This window comes from Miniopterus schreibersii (assembly GCF_964146895.1).
Source record: "Miniopterus schreibersii genome assembly, contig: HAP1_SCAFFOLD_94, whole genome shotgun sequence".
Classification (NCBI taxonomy): Eukaryota; Metazoa; Chordata; class Mammalia; order Chiroptera; family Miniopteridae; genus Miniopterus; species Miniopterus schreibersii.
In genome coordinates, this window is record NW_027669804.1 from 194,336 (window position 1) to 215,989 (window position 21,654).

Consider the following 21,654-nt stretch of genomic DNA (forward strand, 5'->3'; position numbering starts at 1 on the left):
TGAGATATTGTTGAACAAAATGCAAGGCGAGGTGCTTCTCATTGACTCTTTCTAGAGAAAAGTGTTTCTTTATGAGATAAAGGCCTAAAACCACATGTGCTACTCTGCAAGCTGCTCTTGGCAGGAGGACCAGCTCGGCCCCCACTGGCCCAGGGCATCTGCCTTTACACTTAGTTGGATTTGGTCAGATTTCCCCTGTTCTGTTTTTCCTGCACTATTTCTGTATTAGAATTCACTTTTCCGTCCAGGAAAAATGCACCAAACCAGGGTTAAGGAACAACTTCTCAAGGCTGATTTCTTCATGGATAAAATGTGTTCAACTGAGGTTTTAACTTTATACATGTATTAAATTTAGTTATATATGTATATATAGATATATAAATACACTTCCAAGATACTGTATCTATCCATATATAAGAAAATCAAAGCAGAAAAAAGTTAGATAAGTGAAGTTTTGGAAACGCAGCCACAGTCAGGTCTATACTTAAGCAAACGTAACAGTGTCATGATGCTGCTGAAAATTATTCAGTAAGTTCTGTGAGCCCTACATAGTTTACAATTGCAGATGCACTTTAAAACATGCTAAGATGAAACTTTAAAGCTACTTAAGAGCGAATTAAAATTAAAATAGGACATAGAGCTTCCTGAATTCCATTGGGGTTTTCCAAGGAGCGTTACCAGCGTCTCCCTGGGATATGAGAGCTGATTTTCCAGAACAGTTTGGGAAATGCTACCTGAAAATATTAGTAGCCTCATTCCTAATTTTTCGGTCCTAAAAATATAATTTGTTCATAAACTTAATTTTGTTTCTCTTGTACCAGCTTTTTTACTAATTAAATTCTCAGTAACTTCTACTTTATTAAAAACTGGGAGTTCACAATCATAATACTGTAACTTTCTTCTCTCACTTATAACAGTAGTTGAGATCAAATTGTGTTTCATCAAAAATTGAGCCCCAAACCTCTCTAAAGTCCTGAGCTTTGGCACCTATCACATAATCATTCAATCTTTTTGTGCAGCCAGGACACTAAATCCAGGAGTAAGAAAACGACTCCACTCTGGCTGCATTCCATAGCTTCTTTTGAATTCAAGGTTCTGATGTTACAGTATATAATTCAAAAGTAGTTGTAAAGACTAACCTTGCTCAGACAAGTAGGTGTTATGCTTTTTTTCACCAAATTAGTCTAATTTTTGGAAGTACAGTCAGCTTTAATTTGCTCTCATCAGGTTTTGAAAATGATCAGTACATTTACTATTTGTAAAATAAAGGTTTACTGAGAAAATTATTAGGAATGGCTTTGAAAAGATGTTTATTATGGGGCCGTAGCGCATTGTTCCCAATGGGGTGGGTGAGCCTTATTAGAATTACGGATGCAGCTTTTTTCAAAATGTGTGTCTCTAAACACATGCAGCCCCTGTCCCCTCCCCCAGCACACTCCCTCTCACAAGCCTTTGATGAGCTGAGGAAGGATGGGAGGCATCATTATATGGAGAAAAGCATCCAGGGTGATCCTGATTTCAACCCTAATTCATGTGTTCACATTGCAATCACCTGAGAAGCTTTCAAAACAACCCAGAGTCATACCCAGTGCCCGTTAAGTCAGAGCATCTCAGGGCGGGAGCCAGACGGTTTTTAAAGCTCCTCTGAGGATCCCAATTACAGCCAAGCTTGGGCAGCACACTGCCTGGTGAGAGGGCAGGAGGGAGAGGCCTGCTGCTCACCATTGCTGGGACCTTGAGCAAGTCAGTTTTCACCTTGGTTACCTTACCTGTAAAATGGGTTGTTGAATTAAATGTCATCACAACTTCCTTGGTTCTTTTCAGCTTATATGCTTCAAATTCTCTGATTTTAAAATCAATTTGAAGATGAAACTGAAGCCCTATAGAAGTACCCATTAGATACTAACAATGTTACAGGCCTTTTTACAAGTGCTCATATTCTATAGACCTAGTTATAAAATTCAATTTTGCTTTCCCTCAGTTATTTTGAGTTTCATTTTAGAAACTGAGAGCAAAGAGGAAAAGCATATAACTTAATCTACAGTACTCCTTTGTTTCATATTACACGGAATCTGCGAATACCTTAGGAATACAGTACCTTACACAGTACCCGAGGACGTACATCTGCTCATTAAAATTGCACTTAAACTAATTTGGAAATAAATGTTATTAATATTACCCTGTATACTGCTATGCTGCGTTGTTGGCACTGCTTGTTTTAGGAGAGTTAGACCTGTTGATTTTGTGGGTTCTTATATATGCCATTAAATTTTCTAACAATTGTGTAAAAGTGATCTTAAATGATTTGGTTTGGTATAGAGAATTTAATTTACCTTTAGGCAAATGATGGAAGATGGGTGGGTGGAAAAACTACTGTATGGCTTAAATTTAAGCATGTGTACAAGCAGATCTATCTTGTACAGGATCAAAGATTCTATGAGCAAAGGGCAAATTACAGCAGAGATGTGTAATAACTTCCATACTGAAATAACCAACCAAAACATGTCTTCTAACAGCATATTCCCTAGCATTTTGGTTTTCCTAATTTTGCTCAAAGCCAGAGAACTGCAACAAGGCAAAAAGTGCCCATGAGAAAGAAACTGTTCTGAATGAGGATTTCATGGCCACTGGGCCCTGGGAAGGTCCTTCCCCACCACAATCCCTTTGAAGACATGTCTTCAGACCTAACATGGACTCAGTTCTTCCATTGTTTTCTCTCCACAGCCTGGTATTAGCAATATATTACCACATCAAGAAAAGGTGAGTTTTAAAACCTGTCTTGTTATTCTAGCTAGTAAACCGATTAAGATATAAACTTTAGTGTTAGGTAATATATATGGACATTATTGGAGTAAGCTGTAGAGTGCTTTTATTACATTATTAAAGTGAATCATTTTTGTCTTAGGACTCAACCCTTAAGCTATTGATCCCAAAGGATATTTGTGTATGTGGGCTATACTGATATTTACTGTATTAGAAATTAGAAATTAAAATTGAGAATTTAGAAGTAATTCCCCTGTATGTTGAACCATGGTTTTTTGTAGCACTGTGGAAATGTTGAGCTAGATAATACTTTTTTCTGGGGGCTGCCTTGTGCGTTGTAGGATGTTTGGCAGCATCCCTGCCTGTCCTCACTAGATGCCAGCAGCACACTCTTCCCGCGCCTCACGGTGACAACAGAGCATGTCTCCAGCCAGGGCGGGATGCTTCCTGGGGACAAAACACCCCTGATTGGGAACCGTAGTATGAACATAATATTTTCTAAAGGAGAGTTACTTTGCACAGCAAAAACATTGAATGGAAATTGTGTCATTTATTTACATTTTTGCAAGTCTCTTTATGTCTGGTAATAGACATCAGCTGATCCCATGTATACCCTGTCTTCAGTCATTTGTGATTACTTCAGTTATCTTGATAATTTGTTTTGAAGAAACAATGTGAAGACCATGCCTCATGTTAAATGTATGGCTAGGAAAGGGAGTATTTTTAAAGCCTTCCGATAATTGTGGATATTCTTTGATACTGTACCCAGAGTCCACAAGTGCTGGTTTCTTAAATTAGTTACAGTGGAATTTTATTTTTTAATTTATTTTTAAATACATCTTTATTGATTTCAGAGAGAGGAAAGGAGAGGGAAAGAGAGAGATAGAAACATCAGTGATTAGAGAGTCATTGATCGGCTGTAGCCCACAACCCGGGCATGTGCCCTGACCGGGAATCGAACCCTGATCGCCTGGATCCCAGGTTGACGCTCAACCACTGAGCCACGCCTGGCCGGGCACAATGGAATTTTAAACCATATCTATGAACTTCTAGTAACGTCTCTATTAAATTAATATCCATTCAGATATCTTGTATGCTGAATGAATCTTTTTATTGTAAATAATTTCATGATAATATTATGCATTGGTCATTTGGAAAGTATTGGTTCACATTACTTTATACAGTATTAAAATTCACTGTTGTTAGTTAGCATCATATCACCACCAGTCTTCCCTGAAAGTCCCTTAAGTATTGAAAAGCTGTCAGGCTCACACAAAAAAGGTACAAGTTTTCCCCAGTCTTGATTTTTAGCTTGATAGCTTGAATTGCGTCACTGGCAGCAAATGTACAAGTTGTTTTCCTTGAAGTGACATGCTTACTTTTCAGTTTTGAGAGACTGACAGTTATACTATCAAATAAAGATGTTATTCAATGAAAAAAGTCACTTGTTCAGCTCACAACTAAGTCACAACTGCTCTTCCTTAACAACCACTATTTGATATGCAGAAGTGCTTAATGCATACTTCCCCCTTACTCAGATATAAATAAGAATCAGCGTTTAATAACACCATCCTTACTGCTTTGTCAAGGATGTTCTCCAGTGACGCAGAATTTGTTTTTCAGCCAGTGGCCGTGAGGAATAGAGTGACTCCTAGCACAGGGCGGTGCCCCTGCCTTGACTCAGGCTCAGAAGCCAGTTTTACTGACTTTTCTTTTATACAGTCATTGCAATGTCAGTATAGACGCAGGCAATGCCTTAGGATTTCTATAAAAACAGTTTTGGGCCTCACATGTCTCCTGAAACTGGTCTAGGGGAACCCCAAAGGCCTGCAAAACACATTTGGGGAACCACTGTGTGGAAAATTAAACTTAAAAATAATGAAGACTGGTTTTCCTGGCCAGTGCGGCTCAGTTGGAGCATGGCCCCAAGGGGGCAGGTTCCATTCCCAGTCAGGGCCCATGCCCAGGTTGTGGGTTCGGTTCCATCAGGCCACGTTCCTGGGTTTCAGGTTCGATCCCCAGTTCGGCGTGTGCAGGAGGCAGCCTTTCAATGTGAGTTTTTCCCTCTCTCTCCCCCTTCCTCTCTAAAACCAATAACTGGTCATTTTTAAAATAAAAAGGCAAGTTTTTAACTCAAACTGTTTAAAAAAGAAGAAACACACAATAATAATATAATATAGGAAACTAACAAGAGAAGCGAAACTGGGAAACATGAGTCTCGTATTCACATGAATGGCCCGCTCCTGCTCCGTGACGCGCTCCTGTGTGGCCCAGGGCGAGGCGGCAGATGGAGTCTGTCGGGGTGACCAGCGTCGCCTGTCGGAGGGTCAGCGCCTGGAGAGGCAGCTCTGGCTGCTCACTGTAGAGAAGATTTCACAGAATTGGATGTGCTGGGTAAAAAGAGGCCAGAAACTTCTTACGGAATCTAAGAAGAATTAGTAGGACTCTGTAGAAGGTTAAGCTTCTCCCTCCACCTCTCTCTCTATTCCCAGCAGATGTGTTACTAAAATATTAGCAATTCCTGGATTTGTTTTTAAAATCACCTTCTTATTTTATAGAGATGGAGACAGATCCAAGGACATTTTTGATGAAAGGCTGCACCCGCTGACAGTAAGTATCAGTTGTACTGAGGCTGTATTCTTTCTCATACAATTGTGTTTATTCATGATGATTTGCTTTGAAATTAATCACTAGAAGAAAATTACTCTCTCCAGCTTGAAGTCAAAAGTATCTTCCTTTGGTTTTCTTCCTCATCTCATGTTCTACCTAATTATTTTACAAAGGAAATGTTGTATAGGAAATAGGTCAGTAAGAACTGAGCTTCAGCTTTGTACAGGTGGTGAGCTAAGGTGAGTGAACATGCCCCCTCCAGAAACGTGTATCCTTTTAAAAGATAGTTTTCAGTAAGATCAAACAATATATTTGTAAATAAACCTAACATATACGTAAAGATCTCTGTGAAGAAAATTAAACAACTATTTAAATTTTGAATTAATTAGAATGGCAAAAAAATTTCCAGTTCCCATCTTCTGATGCCCTAGAGCAGTATGTGACTGCTGCCTGCTGTTTAGCACGGCACAGCCTTAGGGCCCTGTGGGTACAGGAAACTGGAAACACATTTTCAGAGTTGGTTGCAGAGAAGTAGGACATGAGGGTGAAAAGTCCTTTGAGCCTAAAGATAGCTTACATTTACATAGAATTCTGTATGGGGAAGGTGAAAAGGAACATGTAACTTTTCTGAGGTTGTGCCTGCATTTATGTTAAATGAGTGTCAGTATTGAATATTGTCTTTTAAAGTCCCATTGTTTATATTTAAAAGACTAAAAGACATGTCACCCAATCAAAATTATTTTCAGGGGCACGTGGGCACAGGTAGGAGACGGCTCTCAGGAAAGCACTTTTTGTTTTTCTTCAGTGGATAGTGACATTGCATTTTTCCTCCTTTCAGCAGGAAGCGGTTCCAGAGGAAAACTTCGATCGTAATCCTGATCCTGAAACTATTTACGGATTCATTCGGCCTTTTTTCAATGACCTAAATCTAACAGCTGAATTTTCAATAACAACTTTGGTAAGATAGTTCTTTCAGAACTTTATTAAGGGAAACCTATCAAAGGAGGTGAAATACACACATTTGAGCTTAATAATCATGATTTGAAATGCCCTTGCTTTTCTCATCCTAAAACACTTGCTATTAAAGGCAGCAGGAGAGGTTTCCTCTTTCTCCCTCCACACCTCAGGAGACATGCGCACATGCACTGCACACATGTGCACACCTACAAGGTGTGCTGATGGGGCAGGATGTTGGCAATAACAGAACGTTGTGGGCCCCAGGTAGTGACCGGTTCAGTGTAGGTCTAAGCTGAGTCCCAGGCTGTATTCCCCAGGCAGTTCTAATGTGTGTCCTGATTGGGAACTAAAGCCCTAAATTCTCTGTTCCTTGGATGATGGGTGTTCACCCATCCTTGCTGTCCTCTCGTGCCTGCCTGTGAAGTTGCCCAGGATTGGCGTGCAGTGGTGTCTGACAAGGCTTTGCTAGTTGCCTGCTAAGCTACAGCTGTGTGAGGACCTTTGTGTCATTCATACAGAATTCCTATGGTCAGATTTTATCATCTGGAATAAGTGGTCCTATTCTAGTGAGAAGTAATGGGATTGTACTAATTCCTGCTCCAGCAAACCTAAAGGGGAAAGTCTACTGCTTGGTCTGGAGGGAAAGATTCCTTAGGTCAGTGCCGCCTCCTTCAGTATTCAGTTCAAACCTTGGAGAGGCAGCCTGTGCTTCTGAATAGAGACCCCTGAATGGGCAATGGGTCAGATGCAGGACTTTTCATGGAGCTACCAGCCACTTGGAGTGCTTAGCACATGCTGGAGAAAGGCAGGAGTGGGGCTCCCATGAGGGGAGCAAGTGATACAGGAGGGAGAGCATCTGGGTGGGAGGAGGCGGGTCTTTTGTAGACGAGTTAAGCTCGATGCACCTGCGAGACAGCAGAGTGGAGGTCTCTAGAAATCACTCGAATGCATGGAATTAGAGCATGGATCTGAGCTAGAGGTAGGGAATTAGGATTAGCTGTTCAAATGCAGAGAAAGCATGTGAATAAAAAGTGTACAGAAGATAGAACAGTGACATGAATAGGTATTCAGTGGATATTTATGGAATGAGCAACTTCTTGGCAGCATTTAGCATTTTCACCACACTCTCTCTCTTGAACCTCACTTATCTTGACTTCTTTTTGTTTTTTTCTCCTTTGGCCACAACTCTAAGCCATTCCTGGGCCCTTCTCCCTTTAGTGTGATAGTCCTTACAGATCTAAGTGCTGAGGATGGAGAGACCTCACTGAACTGGAAAGATGAGGAGCTCTGTCCTTACAGGCAGAGGGGACAAGTGCAAGATTCTGAGATGGGAATGTGTTTTTTGTGACTGAGGAACAGTGAGGTATGGCCATTGTGCTGCGCGAGTGGAATGAAGGAAAGAATGTGGGACATGAGGCCATAGAAGGACAAGTCGTATATTACAGGGTTTTGTAGCTAGCAGGCCATGGGAAGAAGTTCCATTTTTATTTGGTTGATGGGAATCCTTTGTCAGATATTGAGCAGGGGAGAGAAGTGCTCTTAGTTAGAGGCCGTCCTGGCTACTTTTGGGGAGAAGAGACTGTAGCTGGGAGTCCGAGTGGAGACCAAGAAGTCAGGAGCAAATAACAGTGACACAGGTGAGAAGTGACAAATAGAAGAGATAGCAGCCTGATTTCCAATGACAGGTGGAGATGACAGGAATTGCTTACTGATTGGAGCAGGGTAACTCAATTGGAAGTTTTTGGCCAAGCACCTAGACCAGGACAGTGCCCTATATGATGTTAGGGAGTGCTTGGGGAGGGGGGATGAAGAGCTCCGGTTTGTATGCCTGAAGGCACCCATGGCCTTAGCAATAATGCTTTCAGTAGAGTGTCAGTGCCAGGGGCAGACTAAAGTGGGTTAAGGAGAGAATGGGAGATGAGAAGCCTCATCAGGGCATTTCCTGTGAACAATGTGAGGAAGCAGTCTTGGGGTTGCAGGGGGTGGGAGGGGAACAACATAAACACATTCACATTGAGGGCAGTCTCCTGAGGACAGAGGATTTGTCAGAGAGAGGCAATTGTGGGAGTTGTTCTTCAAAAGTGGGATGGGAATGACTTCTCTGATAGAAGAGTTTCAGTGAGAAGAGAAATCTCAATTCCACCGACATAGGGGGCAAGTGGTATAAATGAATGAATAGTGCCACATAGCACATCTGCCGGTGAAGGTGATGGGAAGTTGCGAGATTGCCAACGTTGTGTAAGTGCCTCTAATAATTCCCATAAAGTAGAAAGTTGAACATTGTAAATAAGTTCATTCTCAAAATACCTGACAGACCTGAGTTTTGGAAGATTGTTGGAAACTTTCACTAAGAACACATAATGTTCAATAACCGTTTGTTTTTTTAAATACAGTTGAGTTTCAATACCTTTGGTAAATCTGAGCTGTCAATCTGATAACCTCAGACAGTAAATATACTCTTTAAAGTGGGACTTTCTTCTTTTTGTCAGAGGGCACACATGCTCTTCTACAAAGCATCCTTTGGGGTAACAAGGCACCGCTTGCCTCTATAGCCTTTATTTAGCTGTTAACTTCACCCAGTTCTTTGTGGAATAGACATCGAATATGTGAAAGAAATCATGAAACCTCGCCAGCTACCTGGCAGGTTTAGAGGAGGACCAGGGAGAGAGACTGGCAGCTCTGTTCCCACCTGAAACCAATAGAATTGACTCAGCTTCTGGTTGTGTGAGACAGAGATGAATTTCATGAAATGATAATGGAGATGTGAAGCTTGGGGGATATAAAAGGAGTGTTCTTTGTGTGCGTGTGTGTTTCTTTCAAGGACACTAAGACCAGGAATACTTGACAGCTGCTCGGACCTGCCTCAAGCGCTCCTGTCTGTCCTGCCCGTCCTGCTGCACCCACAGCAGCCACTGGGGGGCTCTCTTGATGACCAGGTTTTATCTTCTGCTTGTGCCACAAAAGGAGTAGTTACTGTGTAAAGAAGATACAAATGTGCTCAGTATTTCCAGGGATTTACATATTCAAGTGTTAACGTAAAATCGCCCCATAACTACCAGCCAGGCATGAAGCAGTGCACATGGCAGGCACTCAAGCATCTGCGCGGGGCCTGGGTGTGCTGCCCTTTACAAGTGGGATGGTAATAACATTTCTTCAGGAAGCCCTTTGCCAAGGTGTCCATTCATTCCTGTGACGAAAAAATGGGCTGGAGAAAAATGGGCAAAGTAAGCAACAAAAGTATTTGATTTGCAGCTGTGACTTGGCCTCTGGCTTTGGCTGGCCAAGCAGCCTCTGTAGAACCTAAGAGTAAAAGGCGTGTCAAAAACAGATGAAATCTGTCATTCCTAACGGTTCTTACCGCAGCACTTAAACTGAACTAGAATCAAAGACCAGTGTTCTACTTTTGCAGATTTACTTAGAAAGACTTACAGTTTATGCTGAGATCGACATTTGCCCCACGAACTGGAGAAGAATTGTTCTGGGAGCCATTCTTCTTGCTGCCAAGTATCTGCGTGACTGGGTTGTACGGAATTATCGCTTCTGCCAAATCCACCAGGGCATCACACTCAAGGACATGTGAGTTTGCAAGGTTTTGGTGAACTTTCTCACCATTTTCCAATACCTCTTTTGCCCCCATAATGTTTACATATTAAGAAATATTTTTAAAGGTTCCATTGTGCAGAGAACTGAATGAGGCATACAAGTACATTCATTTTTCTATCCACATTTGCTATAACAATTCATATTCCTCACTAATTAGTAGGCCTTCATGTGCTATTGTTTTAATAATCTTCGTGATAATTTGAAATGTAATTTTCTGATGTTTATTTGGAAATATTTTACAAGCTAACATCCTAAAACAACAGTGCTATTAATATCTTCATGGCTTTCTGAAAGCAGTCTACCAGTTCCAGTCTTTTTCTTCCCCTCTTTTTCATTTTTACTTATTTATTCCTTTTTTCCAGTTAGAGTTTACATTCAATATTATTTTGTATTAGTCTCAGGTGTACAGCATCATGGTTAGAAAATCATACGCTTTGCAAAGGGAAATGATGTGCTATTTGTATTTCTCTGACTGACTTATTCCACTTAGCATAATCCCCTCTAGGTCCATCCATGCTCTCACACATGGTAAGATTTCACTCTATGGAAAGATTTCTTTTCATGGCTGAGGAATATGCCATTGCTTTTTCATCCACTCATCTATTGATGGGCACTTGAGTTGCTTCCATAGCTTGAGGATTGTAAATAATACTGCAGTGAACACAGAGGGCATAGATTGTTTTGAATTCGTGTTTTGGGTTTCTTCAAATACATACCCAGAAGTGGAATCACTGAGTCATAAAGCAGTTCCCTTTGTAATTTCTTGAAGAAACTCCATAATGTTTTCCACAATGACGGCACCAATGTGCATTCCCACCAAAAGTGTGCAGTGTTCCCTTTTCCCCACATCCTCCTCAACACTTGCTGTTTGTTGATTTATTGGTGATGGACATTCTGACAGGTGTGGGGGGAAATCTCATTGTGGTTTAATTTGCATCTCTCTCACGATTAGTGATGTTGAGCATCTTTTTATATGTCTGTTGTCCATCAGTGTGTCCTCTTTAGAGAAGTGTCTGTTCAGGTTCCCTGTCCATTTTTATTTGGATTGTTTTTATTTTTCCTGTTGAGTTATATATGTTTTTTATAAATTTTGAATAATAACCCCCTTACCAGATATATCATTGTCAAATATGCTTTCCCATCAGTAGGTGGTCTTTTTATTTTGTTGATGTTTTCTTTTGCTGTGTTAAAACTTTTTCGTTTGATGTAGTCCTATTTGCTTATTTTTCCTTTTGTTTCACTTGCTTAGGTAATCTATTAGCAAAATAATATTACTAAGAGAAATGTTCCAGGTTTTACTGCCTGTTTTCTTCTAGGAAATTTATGGTTTTGAATCTTAAATTTAAGTTAATAATTCATTTTGAGTTTATTCTTGTATATGGTGTAAGGAGGTGGTCTACTTTCATTTTTTGGAAGTATCTGTCTAATTTACCCAACACCATTTATTGAGTTGACTGACTTTACTCCATTGACTGATCCCTCCTGCGTTGTCAAGTATTAATTTACCATATAGGTGTGGGTTTCTTTCTGGGCTTTCCATTCTGTTCCATCGATCTATAGGCTTGTTTTTATGCCATTACCATGTTGTTTTGATTACTATACGCTTGTAGTATAGTTTGAAATCAGGTTGCATGATACCTCCAACCTTGTTTGTTTTTCTCTCAATTGCTCTGAATATTCAGGGTCTTTTGTTGTTCCATATAAAATTTTGGCTTATTTGTTCTACTTCTGTAAAATACATCTTTGTTATCTTGATAGGAATTTAATTGAATCTATAGATTGCTTTGTGTAGTATAGACATTTTAAAGATGTTATTTCTTTCTATCCATGAGCATGGTATATGCTTCCATTTATTTGTATCTTCTTCACCTTCTTTCTTGAGTGTCTTGTAATTTTCCAAGTACAGAGGTCTTTTTACCTCTTTGGTTACATTTATTCTTAGGTATTTTTTGTTGCAATTATATATGCGATTGTTTTGTAGTTTGCCTTTTTGATAGTTCATTATTGGCATATAAAAGTGCAACTGATTTCTGGATATTTATCTTGTATCTTGCTACTTTACTGAATTCATTTGTCAGTTCTGGTAGGTTTTTTGGTGTAATCTTTAGGCTTTTCTATACATAGTAACATGTCATTAGGAAATTATATGACAGTTACTTATTCCATTCCAATTCTGTGGCCTTTTACTTTTTCTTACTGTCTGATGACTCTGGCTAGGACTTCCAGTACTATGTTAAATAAGAGTGGTGAAGGTGGACATCCCTGTCCTGGTTCTGATCTTAAGGGAAACTGTTGCAGTTTTTCTTCATTGAGTGTGATGTTAGCTGTGTGTTTGTTATATGTGGCCTTTATTATGTTGTGATATGTTCCATCTGTTCATACTTTGCTGAGAGTTGTTATCATACATGGGTTATGGAATTCGTGAAATTTTTTTCTGCATCTCTTGATATGACCATATAGTTTTACCTTTCGTTTTGTTCATATTTATGTGTGTCATGTAAATTGATTTGCAGATATTGGACAGACTTTGTATCCTAGGAATAAAGTTCACTTAATCATGGTGTATGATCTTTTTAATGTATTGCTGAATTCAGTTTGCTACTATTTTTTTCAAGATTTCTGTATCTATGTTCATCAGGGATAGTATAGTATAATTTTCTTTCTTTTTAGTGTATTTATCTGGTTTTGGAATTAGGATAATGTTGGCCTCATAAAATAAGCTTGGGAGTCTTCCATCGTCTTGAATTTTTTGGAATAGTTTGAGAAGGATTGGTGTCAGTTCTTTGAATATCTGGTAAAATTTACCTGTGACATCATGTCCAGAACTTTTGCTTGTTGGAAGTTTTGTTTTTTATTTTAATTATTACAGCTTCTATTTCATTAGCTGTAATCAGTCTATTCAGATTTTCTATTTCTTTTTTGTACAGCTTTAGAAGATTGTATATTTCTAGGAATTTATCTCTTCTAGATTATCTAATTTGTTGGAATATACTTGTTCATAATCTTTTCTTATAATCCTTTGTATTTCTTTGCTGTCAGTTCCTACTCTTTCATTCCTGCTTTTGTTTATTTGAGTCCTTTCTCTCTTGATGAATCTGGCTAAAGGTTTATCATCTTGCTTATTTTTTCAAAGAAAACCAGATCTTGGTTTATTGATCTTTTCTCTGATTTTTAAAATTTTTATTTTGTTTATTTCCACTATGGTCTTATTATTTTCTTCCTTCTGCTCAATTTGGGCATTGTTTGTTATTCTTTTTGACATTTTTTTAGGCATAATGTTAGATGGTTTACTAAAATTTTTCTTATTTCTTGAGGAATACTGGTATATGAATTTCCATCTTAGAACTGCTTTTGGTGTATTTAATATATTTTGGGTTGTTGTGTTTTCATTTTCATTTGTCTCAAGGTACCTTTCGATTTCTTTTTTGATCTAATTGTTAACCCATTGATAGTTTAGTTAAATGCTACTTAATTTTTCTAAATCTTCACTTGAGGATATGTATTTATTGATTCTTAGAGAGAGAGAGGAACCTTGATCCGCTGCCTCCCATACGTGCCCACACCAGGGATCGAATCTACAACCTAGGTATGTGTCCTCATAGAGAATCGAACCCTCAAACCTTTGGTGTATGGGACTATGCTCCAACCAAATGAGCAACCCAGCAGGGCAGTTAGATGTTATTCAGTCTCCATGTGTTTCTGTGTTTTTCAGTTTATTTTGTAATTAACTTTTAGTATTATACACTAAAAATTAATCAGAGAAGATGCTTGATATGATTTCAGTTTCCATAAATTTATTGAAACTTGTTTTGTGTCCTAACATGCAGTTTATTTTAGAAAATATTCTCTGTGCACTTGAAGTATATTGTGTTTCTTTGAGGATAAATTCTCTGAAAATATCCATTGAATCCATATGGTCTCGTGTGTCATTTAAGATGGGTGTTTCCTTGTTGATTTTCTTTCTGAAAGGCCTATCTATTTATGTCAATTGGGATGTTCAAATCTCCTCCTGTAACTGAATTACTGTGGATTCTGTAGCTGCTTTATATATTTATGTGCTCCTATATTTGTGCATAAATCTTTACAAGGGTTATATCCTCTTGTTGGATTGATCCCTTTATCACTGTGTAGTGTCCTTTTTGTCTCTTATTATAACCTCTTTTTTAAAGCCTATTTTGTCAGATATACGTATTGGTACCCCAGCTTTTTTTCCCATTTGCATGAAATATCTTTTACCATCCGTTTACTTTCAGTCTCCATGTTTCTTTCATCTTAGTTGGGTCTCATGTAGACAGAATATATATGTCTTCTATTCTTATTCAGTCAGCTACCTTTTGTCTTTTGATTCGAGTATTCAAGTAATTGACATTTAAAGTGATGATTCATCGATATGTATTTAATACCATTTCATTCCTTCTAACTATGTGTGTGTTTTTCCTTTTATATTCTTAAAGAAGATCCTTTACTTTTCCTGTAGTTCTGTTTTGGTATTAATGAACTGCTTTAGCTTTTTCTTGTCTAGGAAGCTTTTTATTTCTTTTTCAATTTTAAATGATAGTCTTGGTGGGTAGAGTAGTCTTGCTTGTAGATCCTCTCTTTTCATCACTTTGAATATGTCCTGCCTGTGCCTCTGGCCTGAAATGTTTCTGTTGAGAAATCAGTTACAGTACTCACTTACTAGATATTAGCATGGCCCGTGCACAAGGATGACGTGCAAATTTGTGCAGCGTTCCATAATTTTAGTCAGTGAAGCATGCAACAGACTGATGTGTATCAGAGGGAAAGGGGGAGTTTTGGAAGAGATTCAGCAAAGAATTTATAGGCATATATGCACAATACATGGACACAGAAAATAGTGCAGTAAAAGTTTGGGGACGAGGTGGGTGTAGAGTGGAAGGGGTCTAAGGGGAGGGAAGAGACATCTATAATACTTTCAACAATAAAGATAAAATTAAAAGATAAAAAGGAAGGCTTTAACAGTAAAAAAAAAAAAATCAGTTGCATTCTTTTGGGAGCTAGCATTTAGGTAACTAATTGCTTTTCTCTTGCTGCTTTGAAGGTTCTCTCTTTGTCTTTAATCTTTGCCACTTTAATTGTGATTTATCTTGGTGTGAGCCTCTTTGGGCTCATCTTGTTTGGGACTCTCTGCACTTCCTGGACTTCGGTGTCTTTTTCCTTCACCAGGTTAGGGAAATTTATAGTCATTATTTCTTCAAATAAGATCTTAATTACATGCTTACATGGTCTCTCTTTTTTCCTTCTGGGATCCCTATGATGCTGATATTGTTATTCTGCATGTTGTCCCAGATGTCCCTTAAACTATCCTCATTTTTTACAATTTTGTTTTCTTTTTGCCGTTTTGTTTATTTTCTTTTGCCTTGTTTCCAAATCACTAATTGAGTCCTCTACTTCATGTAAACTACTGTTTATTCTTTAAAGTGTACTCTTCATTTCAGATATTCTTCCTTTTGACTGGTTCTTTGTTTGTTTGTTATCGTCACCTGAGGATATTCTTCCATTGCTTTTCAGAGAGAGTAGAATAGAGGAAGGGAGGGAGAAAGGTGGAGAGAGAGAGGATCATCGATGTGAGAGAGACACATCGACTGGGTGCCTCTTGCATGCACACAGACTGAGGGCAGAGTGTGAACCAGCAACCCAGGTATGTGCCTTTGACCGGGAATCAAACCCATGACCCTTCGGTGCTCACGGTGATGCTGTAAACACTGAGCAACACTGACCAGGGCCTGAGTAGTTCTATTTTATGATTTCTAGGTTCTTTTTCATGCTGTTGAAGTTCTCACCAAGTTTCTTGAGCATCCTTATAACCACTGTTTTGAACTGTGTATCCTGTAGATTGCTTGATTTCATTTTATTTAATTATTTTTCTGGAGATTTCTTCTGTTCTTTCATTTGAGGCATCTTTCTTTGTCTCCCCATTTTGACTACGTCTCTGTGTTTGTTTCTGTGTATTAAGTCATTCTGCTATGTCTCTCTGCCTTGGTAGGGTGGCTTTATCTAGTAGGTATCCTGTGGCACCCATGGCACACTCTGGAATCACATTAACTGGTGCTCCAAGAATATTTCTTGTGTGAGATAGGTAAGCCCTTCTGTTGTAGTTTAGTCATCATTGCTGTTGGCCCATCTATGTGTCGGATTGATCCTCAGGCTGATTGACTGTGAGGATTGACCTTGACCACAGTGTATGAGCTGCTGTGCAGGAGCTTCCACATGAAGCAAAATTCACCTCAGCAGGCTCTTTGCTTCCTGAGATCTCCCTTTGGATGTGCTGCTTATGGAGCTGATTGCTTCCTGTTCTGATGCTTTCTCAATCTTGCCACTGGGTATATTGGCTTTGAGGCCTTTTGGGATTGACTCAGTGCAGGTCAGTGTCAGACTCTGCCTGTGACTGGCCCTGGGCAATCATCTTGGAGCTATAAAGTGAGTCACAGTTTGCTGCTGCCCTTGCTTTGACTGGGAGTGCATGGGAAGGGCCAAGCTGCTCATCAAGGCCACCTCCCACCAGCAGTGAGCTTTGGTGTAGGTCAGCAAAAGGCCCCAGGCACTTCACAATCCACCTTTACCTGCCTCCACTTGGAGGGTGCCTGTTAAGCTCAGTCACTAAAAGAGCCTCTGGCAGTACCAAGTTACTTGAGTTAGGGTCTCAGTGAGTCATCAGGGAGGGGCAAATGGTGTTCATCAGACTGATACAAATTCATACTTGGTGCCAGTGCTGAGTCTCAGGCCACTCAGAAAAAAATTCCCAGGGTACATCAAGGCCAGTTGACAAATGCTGGGTGCACATAGACATTTTTGGTGGAACGGTGTCTCAGAGAGTCATGTAGGGTGAACCAACAGAGTTTCTCAGGCCCAAACAAACCAAGATTTGGTGGTTTGAAGGGATGGTTCTGCAGCAGTTGAACATGAGAGGGAAAATTGGCCCCTGACTTGAAGCTACGCAATTCAGTCTGTCCTTGATTCAGCCGGGACCTCCTGGAGATCCCCAGCGCAACACGGCAGGGCTGTTAGGATTCCAGAAGGTGGAGCTAGTGCATCTCTTATGAGGCTGGGGTGGCACTTGTTAAGCTCTAAGGAATGGGGATGGGAGGAAAAGGCCCCTGAACCAAAGCCATACAACTCAGTCTCTGACACACCCTGAATCTGCCCAGACCCCTACACCCTGGACCCAGGTAGCTGAATTTTCTGTTGGATATGAGCTCTGCAGAATGAGAGGACAGAGAGTCGGAGGGTGGGGTTATGCATTCTCTCAGGCTGATGTCATAAGAGTCCTCAACGAAGAAAGATGATGTCTGTGGGCAGTGGGGGAGAGGGACTCAGCACAGAGATCCTGGCAGCTGTCCCTTAGCTCTTTCCCCAGAGCCACACATCCCAGTTTCTTTTCACTAGTCTGCACTGAGACACCGTGTTTTGTTTGTGCTTAGGGTAAGTGACCATAAACAAGATTTTGTGTGCTGGCTCTTTAAGAGGGTGCCTGGGTTTCTATGAGACTCCTGTCTCTCCCTGGAAGACAGATTCTTGATGATTTTCATAGCCAGATGTTATGTGGGCTCCTTTTCCTGGCTCTGGTGCTCTGGGCTGGGGAGCTGGGTGTGGGGCTGAGACCCTGTGCTTTTAAGAGGAGACCTTTGTAGCTGAGATAGCCCTCTGGGTGCTTGGCCAGTGCACGTGGGAGCCGGGCCCAGCCTTTTTCAATCTCTGCCCTTCCTACCAGAAGCCTGACGATGTGGCTTCTTCATAAATCCTTGGTCATAAGACTTCTGTTCAGCTAGTCTTCTATTGGTTATTCAACTTGATTGCTCTATACTTTAGTTGTAGTTCCATTTTTGTCCTGGGAGGAGTGAGGGTAACTTTTACCTACTCTACCACCATTTTGGATCCCACTCAACATTTTTCTGTTGTCTCCAGCCCGTGTTTAAGGGGCATACATCTGGCCTTTGAAGTAAATTTTTGGCCACTGCTATGGCCTTAGCGCCACTAGACTATTGAGCGTGTTCTAGCTTAAACCTGAGTCACACATTGTATATTTGCATTTACTGGTCTTTTCCTCCTTTTATCTAAAGTTCTGTTGTTAAAGAAACCATGATAGAGGATTAGCCACATATATAGGTTTCAGATACCTTTGCTCTCTCCTGCTCTTTAATGAGCATTTCACATGTTTAAAAATAGATCTGATGATTTAGGAAGTTCCTACCTCTCAGGCAGTTAGAGAAACATCACTGGCCTCTCCCAGTGCCCACCCTGTTTGAGAATTTTCAGGGGCACTCAGCAACCACAGCAGTGCTTTGTGGGAGGCCATGGGTTACCCATGAGGGTGCTCCTCAGAGCTGGCATGCAGAGATGGGAGTGGAACCCCAAACATCACAAGGAGTTTTGATCGGGCCACCAGAGCTGCTGTGAAGGGCCCTGAAGGCGGTAGGCAGGATGAGCCCAAAAGGTGTTTCCAGCAGACAAAGTGCCTACCTGACAGTGAAAATGTCTTTGTGTAAAGGGGGTCCAATATCTGGTGATGAAAAAAGATTTGACTTTGGGTGGTCTGCACACAATGCTATATACAGATGATATATCAGAGAATTGTATGCTTAAAATATATGTAATTTGATTAACCAGTATGACCTCAATAAATTTCATAACAATTTTGAAAAATGTGTTTGTGGGTGGCATTTAAGAAAATGTGAAAGGACCCTTCTAGATTATATTTAACATCATAGGAAATTGAGATGATGGTGGGCAGTAGCCAGAATTTGTTTCTGTTACCTTTGCTTGTTACTCTAGAGAAGACCCTTTCAGAATGACCAAAGTGCATATTGAAAACTAAAGTGAGAATAGTTGTGATGAAGAGAAGGGGCCAGGGATTATCAGTAGCTTTCAACGTGACTTTTGGTAGAAAAGCAGACTTTGATAATCATGTAAACTGAGTAGTCAGAGTGACCTTGCTGGTAGTGATCTTAGCAAAGGGTATGACAGTAAATAATAAATTTGAAACCAATGGAATTACTTTTGGGGGGGAAGTTGCAGAAGCTAAAGTGACTTTGACACCACTGTCATCAGTCTTCCATCTGGTCCCTCAAGGGAAGGATAATTTGTGCTCATGAACACTAGCTCCACCATGGTGGCAGCTGAAGTTTTCTAAAAACCTGCGACTCAGCTGGTGCGGCTCTGGTTCTAGTTATAACATCAGAGAACCTGCAGGGAAATGTGTGAGGTGTCATCGATGTGAGCTTCTGGGGAAATGGCTGCAGTGTCTAGGTACAGACCAGTTGTAGAGAATGGTTTTTGAGTATGAACAGAGAAACCCCAGGAGCTATGTTTATAATAGACTGCTTTTGTTTATGATCTTTGGTAACTGGAAGACACTATAACCTTGTTTCATGTACATTGGTATCATCCACCTGGTGTTGTCTCCTATTGGTAGTGATCTCCTTGGAGTCTAAACTGAAAAATTGGTGTCTATCAGCTTTTTCTTAAAACTTTCCAACATCAATGTGTCTTTTTAGAATATGATTTTCCAGGGACATCTGTAATATTTTAAACAAAAATAAAATTTAAAAGTAAAAAAAAATAAAAAAATATATATATATGATTTTCCTTCAAAAAATAAGTTGAACTGAGCAGCTGCTACTCAGACAATTTGCTGTGCCTGTGAATAGCCTGCCCTTCAGCCATGTAGCCATTGGAAAACTAAAAAAACAACAAACAAAAAACCAGACGCTGCATGATCTGTAGGCATCACGCTTTGCTTCATGATTAATCCCTGTTAACAGGCATGGTGACCCTAGGAAGGTGCTAAACGTCACAATTAATGTGCAGTTGTGATGAAAATGTAAATGGGACAGTAAAGTGCATCTATTCCTGTAGTAAGTATTGTTTATCTAATTATCAGAATATTACCTGGTTTACATTTCTATAGACTTGTGTCCATTTGAACAGGAAATTAAATTTGGAAGTAGGTTGAGTTAGGTTTGAAGTGTAACAAGTGAGGAAAACCTGATTTCCGCTCATATTCTGACTGTTCTCCATACCGGAGAACATTAAGCTTTTCCTGACCTATCCAATGGATAAAATATTAAAGCTTTAAAACTAGGAAAGCAAATATGTTTGAAAAGCTTCTCTTATGTTTGTTGAGGTATTTATAATTTTATTAATGACTATCAAGGGATGACTGTGAAGTAGTACAATTTACTGTAATTTTATATTTATTTAACTTCTTGGCAAGTGACAGCTATATGGTCACATAGCAAAGGGACTGCTCCCAAGTTTCCTTTCCTGCTTTATTGAACGCACCTCACCTGGGAATGTCCCCCTGCTGTTCTGGGAAGGGGCAGGGCAGGCTGAACATTTCGGGATCTCATCCCCAGCATGGGGAACACTGTTGGAGTTTGACTCTAGTGCTCTCTCAGAAGCCATATCATAAGGTGGGCTTAGTCCAGCCAAGACATCGATCTGTAATCTTCTGCCTTCCAAAGTTTTAAAAGTGCGTCCAGTTCTGTGATAGTGACAGTTTCTCTCCCCAGTAAGGTTCAGGTGAACAGAAACTTGCATATGCCCTTTGACATTAGCCCCGTGCACTGGGGGCGGGGAGGGTTTCCCTGTCCCCCTGAGTGTGGCATCTTTATTTATTTATTTACTAGAGGTGAATCCTTGTTGCCTCAAGAGTTGACCCTCTAAGATAATAGTGGCAGCCCTCAGTGGCTCCGTTTGCTGCCATGGCCATGTGCCCACTCCTGTGTTGGCACATCTCTCCTTTCATGAGCCCCTTCCTGGCACAGGCCTGGTGAGAAAGCCCGCAGGGTCTCAGAGCTGAGAAACAGCCCCCGCAGCTCCTGCCGCCTGCACCGCAGCGGGGCCTGTGCGCCGGGAGGAGCGGGAGCCTCCAGCTGCGCTGCCGGGACTCTGGGGAACGAGCCCGGGCCAGCAGCACAGGGCTCAGGGGGACGTCCCCTCCTCCCCCTTGTCCCAACCTCAAAGTGCTGGGGTGCGGAAGGGCCCCGAGTCCCTGTGCCCTGGGTGCTGTCTGAGCGTTAGCGCAGCGGGGCCTCTGCTGTCTCATAACTAAGTCAGAGCAGCCTCGGGCTGAGACGGGGCCTGCGGGCGGCCCGGGACTGACCCGCCCCGTGTGGGTTTTGTGTTTTCCTTCTTCCTCAGAAATGAGCTGGAGACGCAGTATTTATTTCTACTCCGGTTTCGTCTGCACGTCTCTGCCAGTGTCTATGCCAAATATTATTTTGACCTTCGGTCCCTAGCAAGTGACCACAAATTGCCTAATGAATTTGCTTGTCTGCGAAAAGAAAGAGCACAGACCCTGGAGGTAAGGCTGCGGAGTCACAGAGTGGGGTTTCCACCAGACACCAGACACCATCTGTGGGTAAATCAGATTATGTAGGACAATGAAAAGCTTTTTCAACTACCAGGGTGAAGAAGACTTATTAACTCTTTCACATATTTCCAGTATCTTTTATGGCTGATAGGAAGAATCCCACTGTATAAGAAAATTATGTTTTCTGTAACTATGATTCAGAGTATTTTAAATCAAATTTAATCTTTGATGGTTTTTTTGAAACTGTGTTCTTTTTTGTAACCATACATGAATAATTTCTTACAATCGAATCACTAATCATATCTACAAACATAACCTACTTACCATCTTAACTCAGTTTGCAAGTTCATGCCTTTTCTGTATGTGTCACAGTTCAGTCCCGTGAGTTT

General features: G+C 40.6%; 1 protein-coding gene across 5 annotated transcripts in view; it reads left to right on the forward strand.

Annotated features, from left to right (window-relative positions):
• The window catches only part of LOC308552038 (cyclin-Y-like protein 1), a 72,181-nt gene that overhangs the window by 40,200 nt on the left and 10,327 nt on the right, over window positions 1-21,654 (forward strand). For 4 of the 5 annotated variants that reach the window (XM_081163002.1, XM_081163005.1, XM_081163003.1 and 1 more), the window contains 5 exons: window positions 2,725-2,760; window positions 5,322-5,373; window positions 6,212-6,331; window positions 9,740-9,906; window positions 21,094-21,256. In XM_081163002.1, coding sequence (XP_081019128.1) covers window positions 2,725-2,760; window positions 5,322-5,373; window positions 6,212-6,331; window positions 9,740-9,906; window positions 21,094-21,256 — 538 coding nt within the window. The remainder of the gene's footprint in view (window positions 1-2,724; window positions 2,761-5,321; window positions 5,374-6,211; window positions 6,332-9,739; window positions 9,907-21,093; window positions 21,257-21,654) is intronic. The other variant, XM_081163006.1, reaches the window with a different exon arrangement.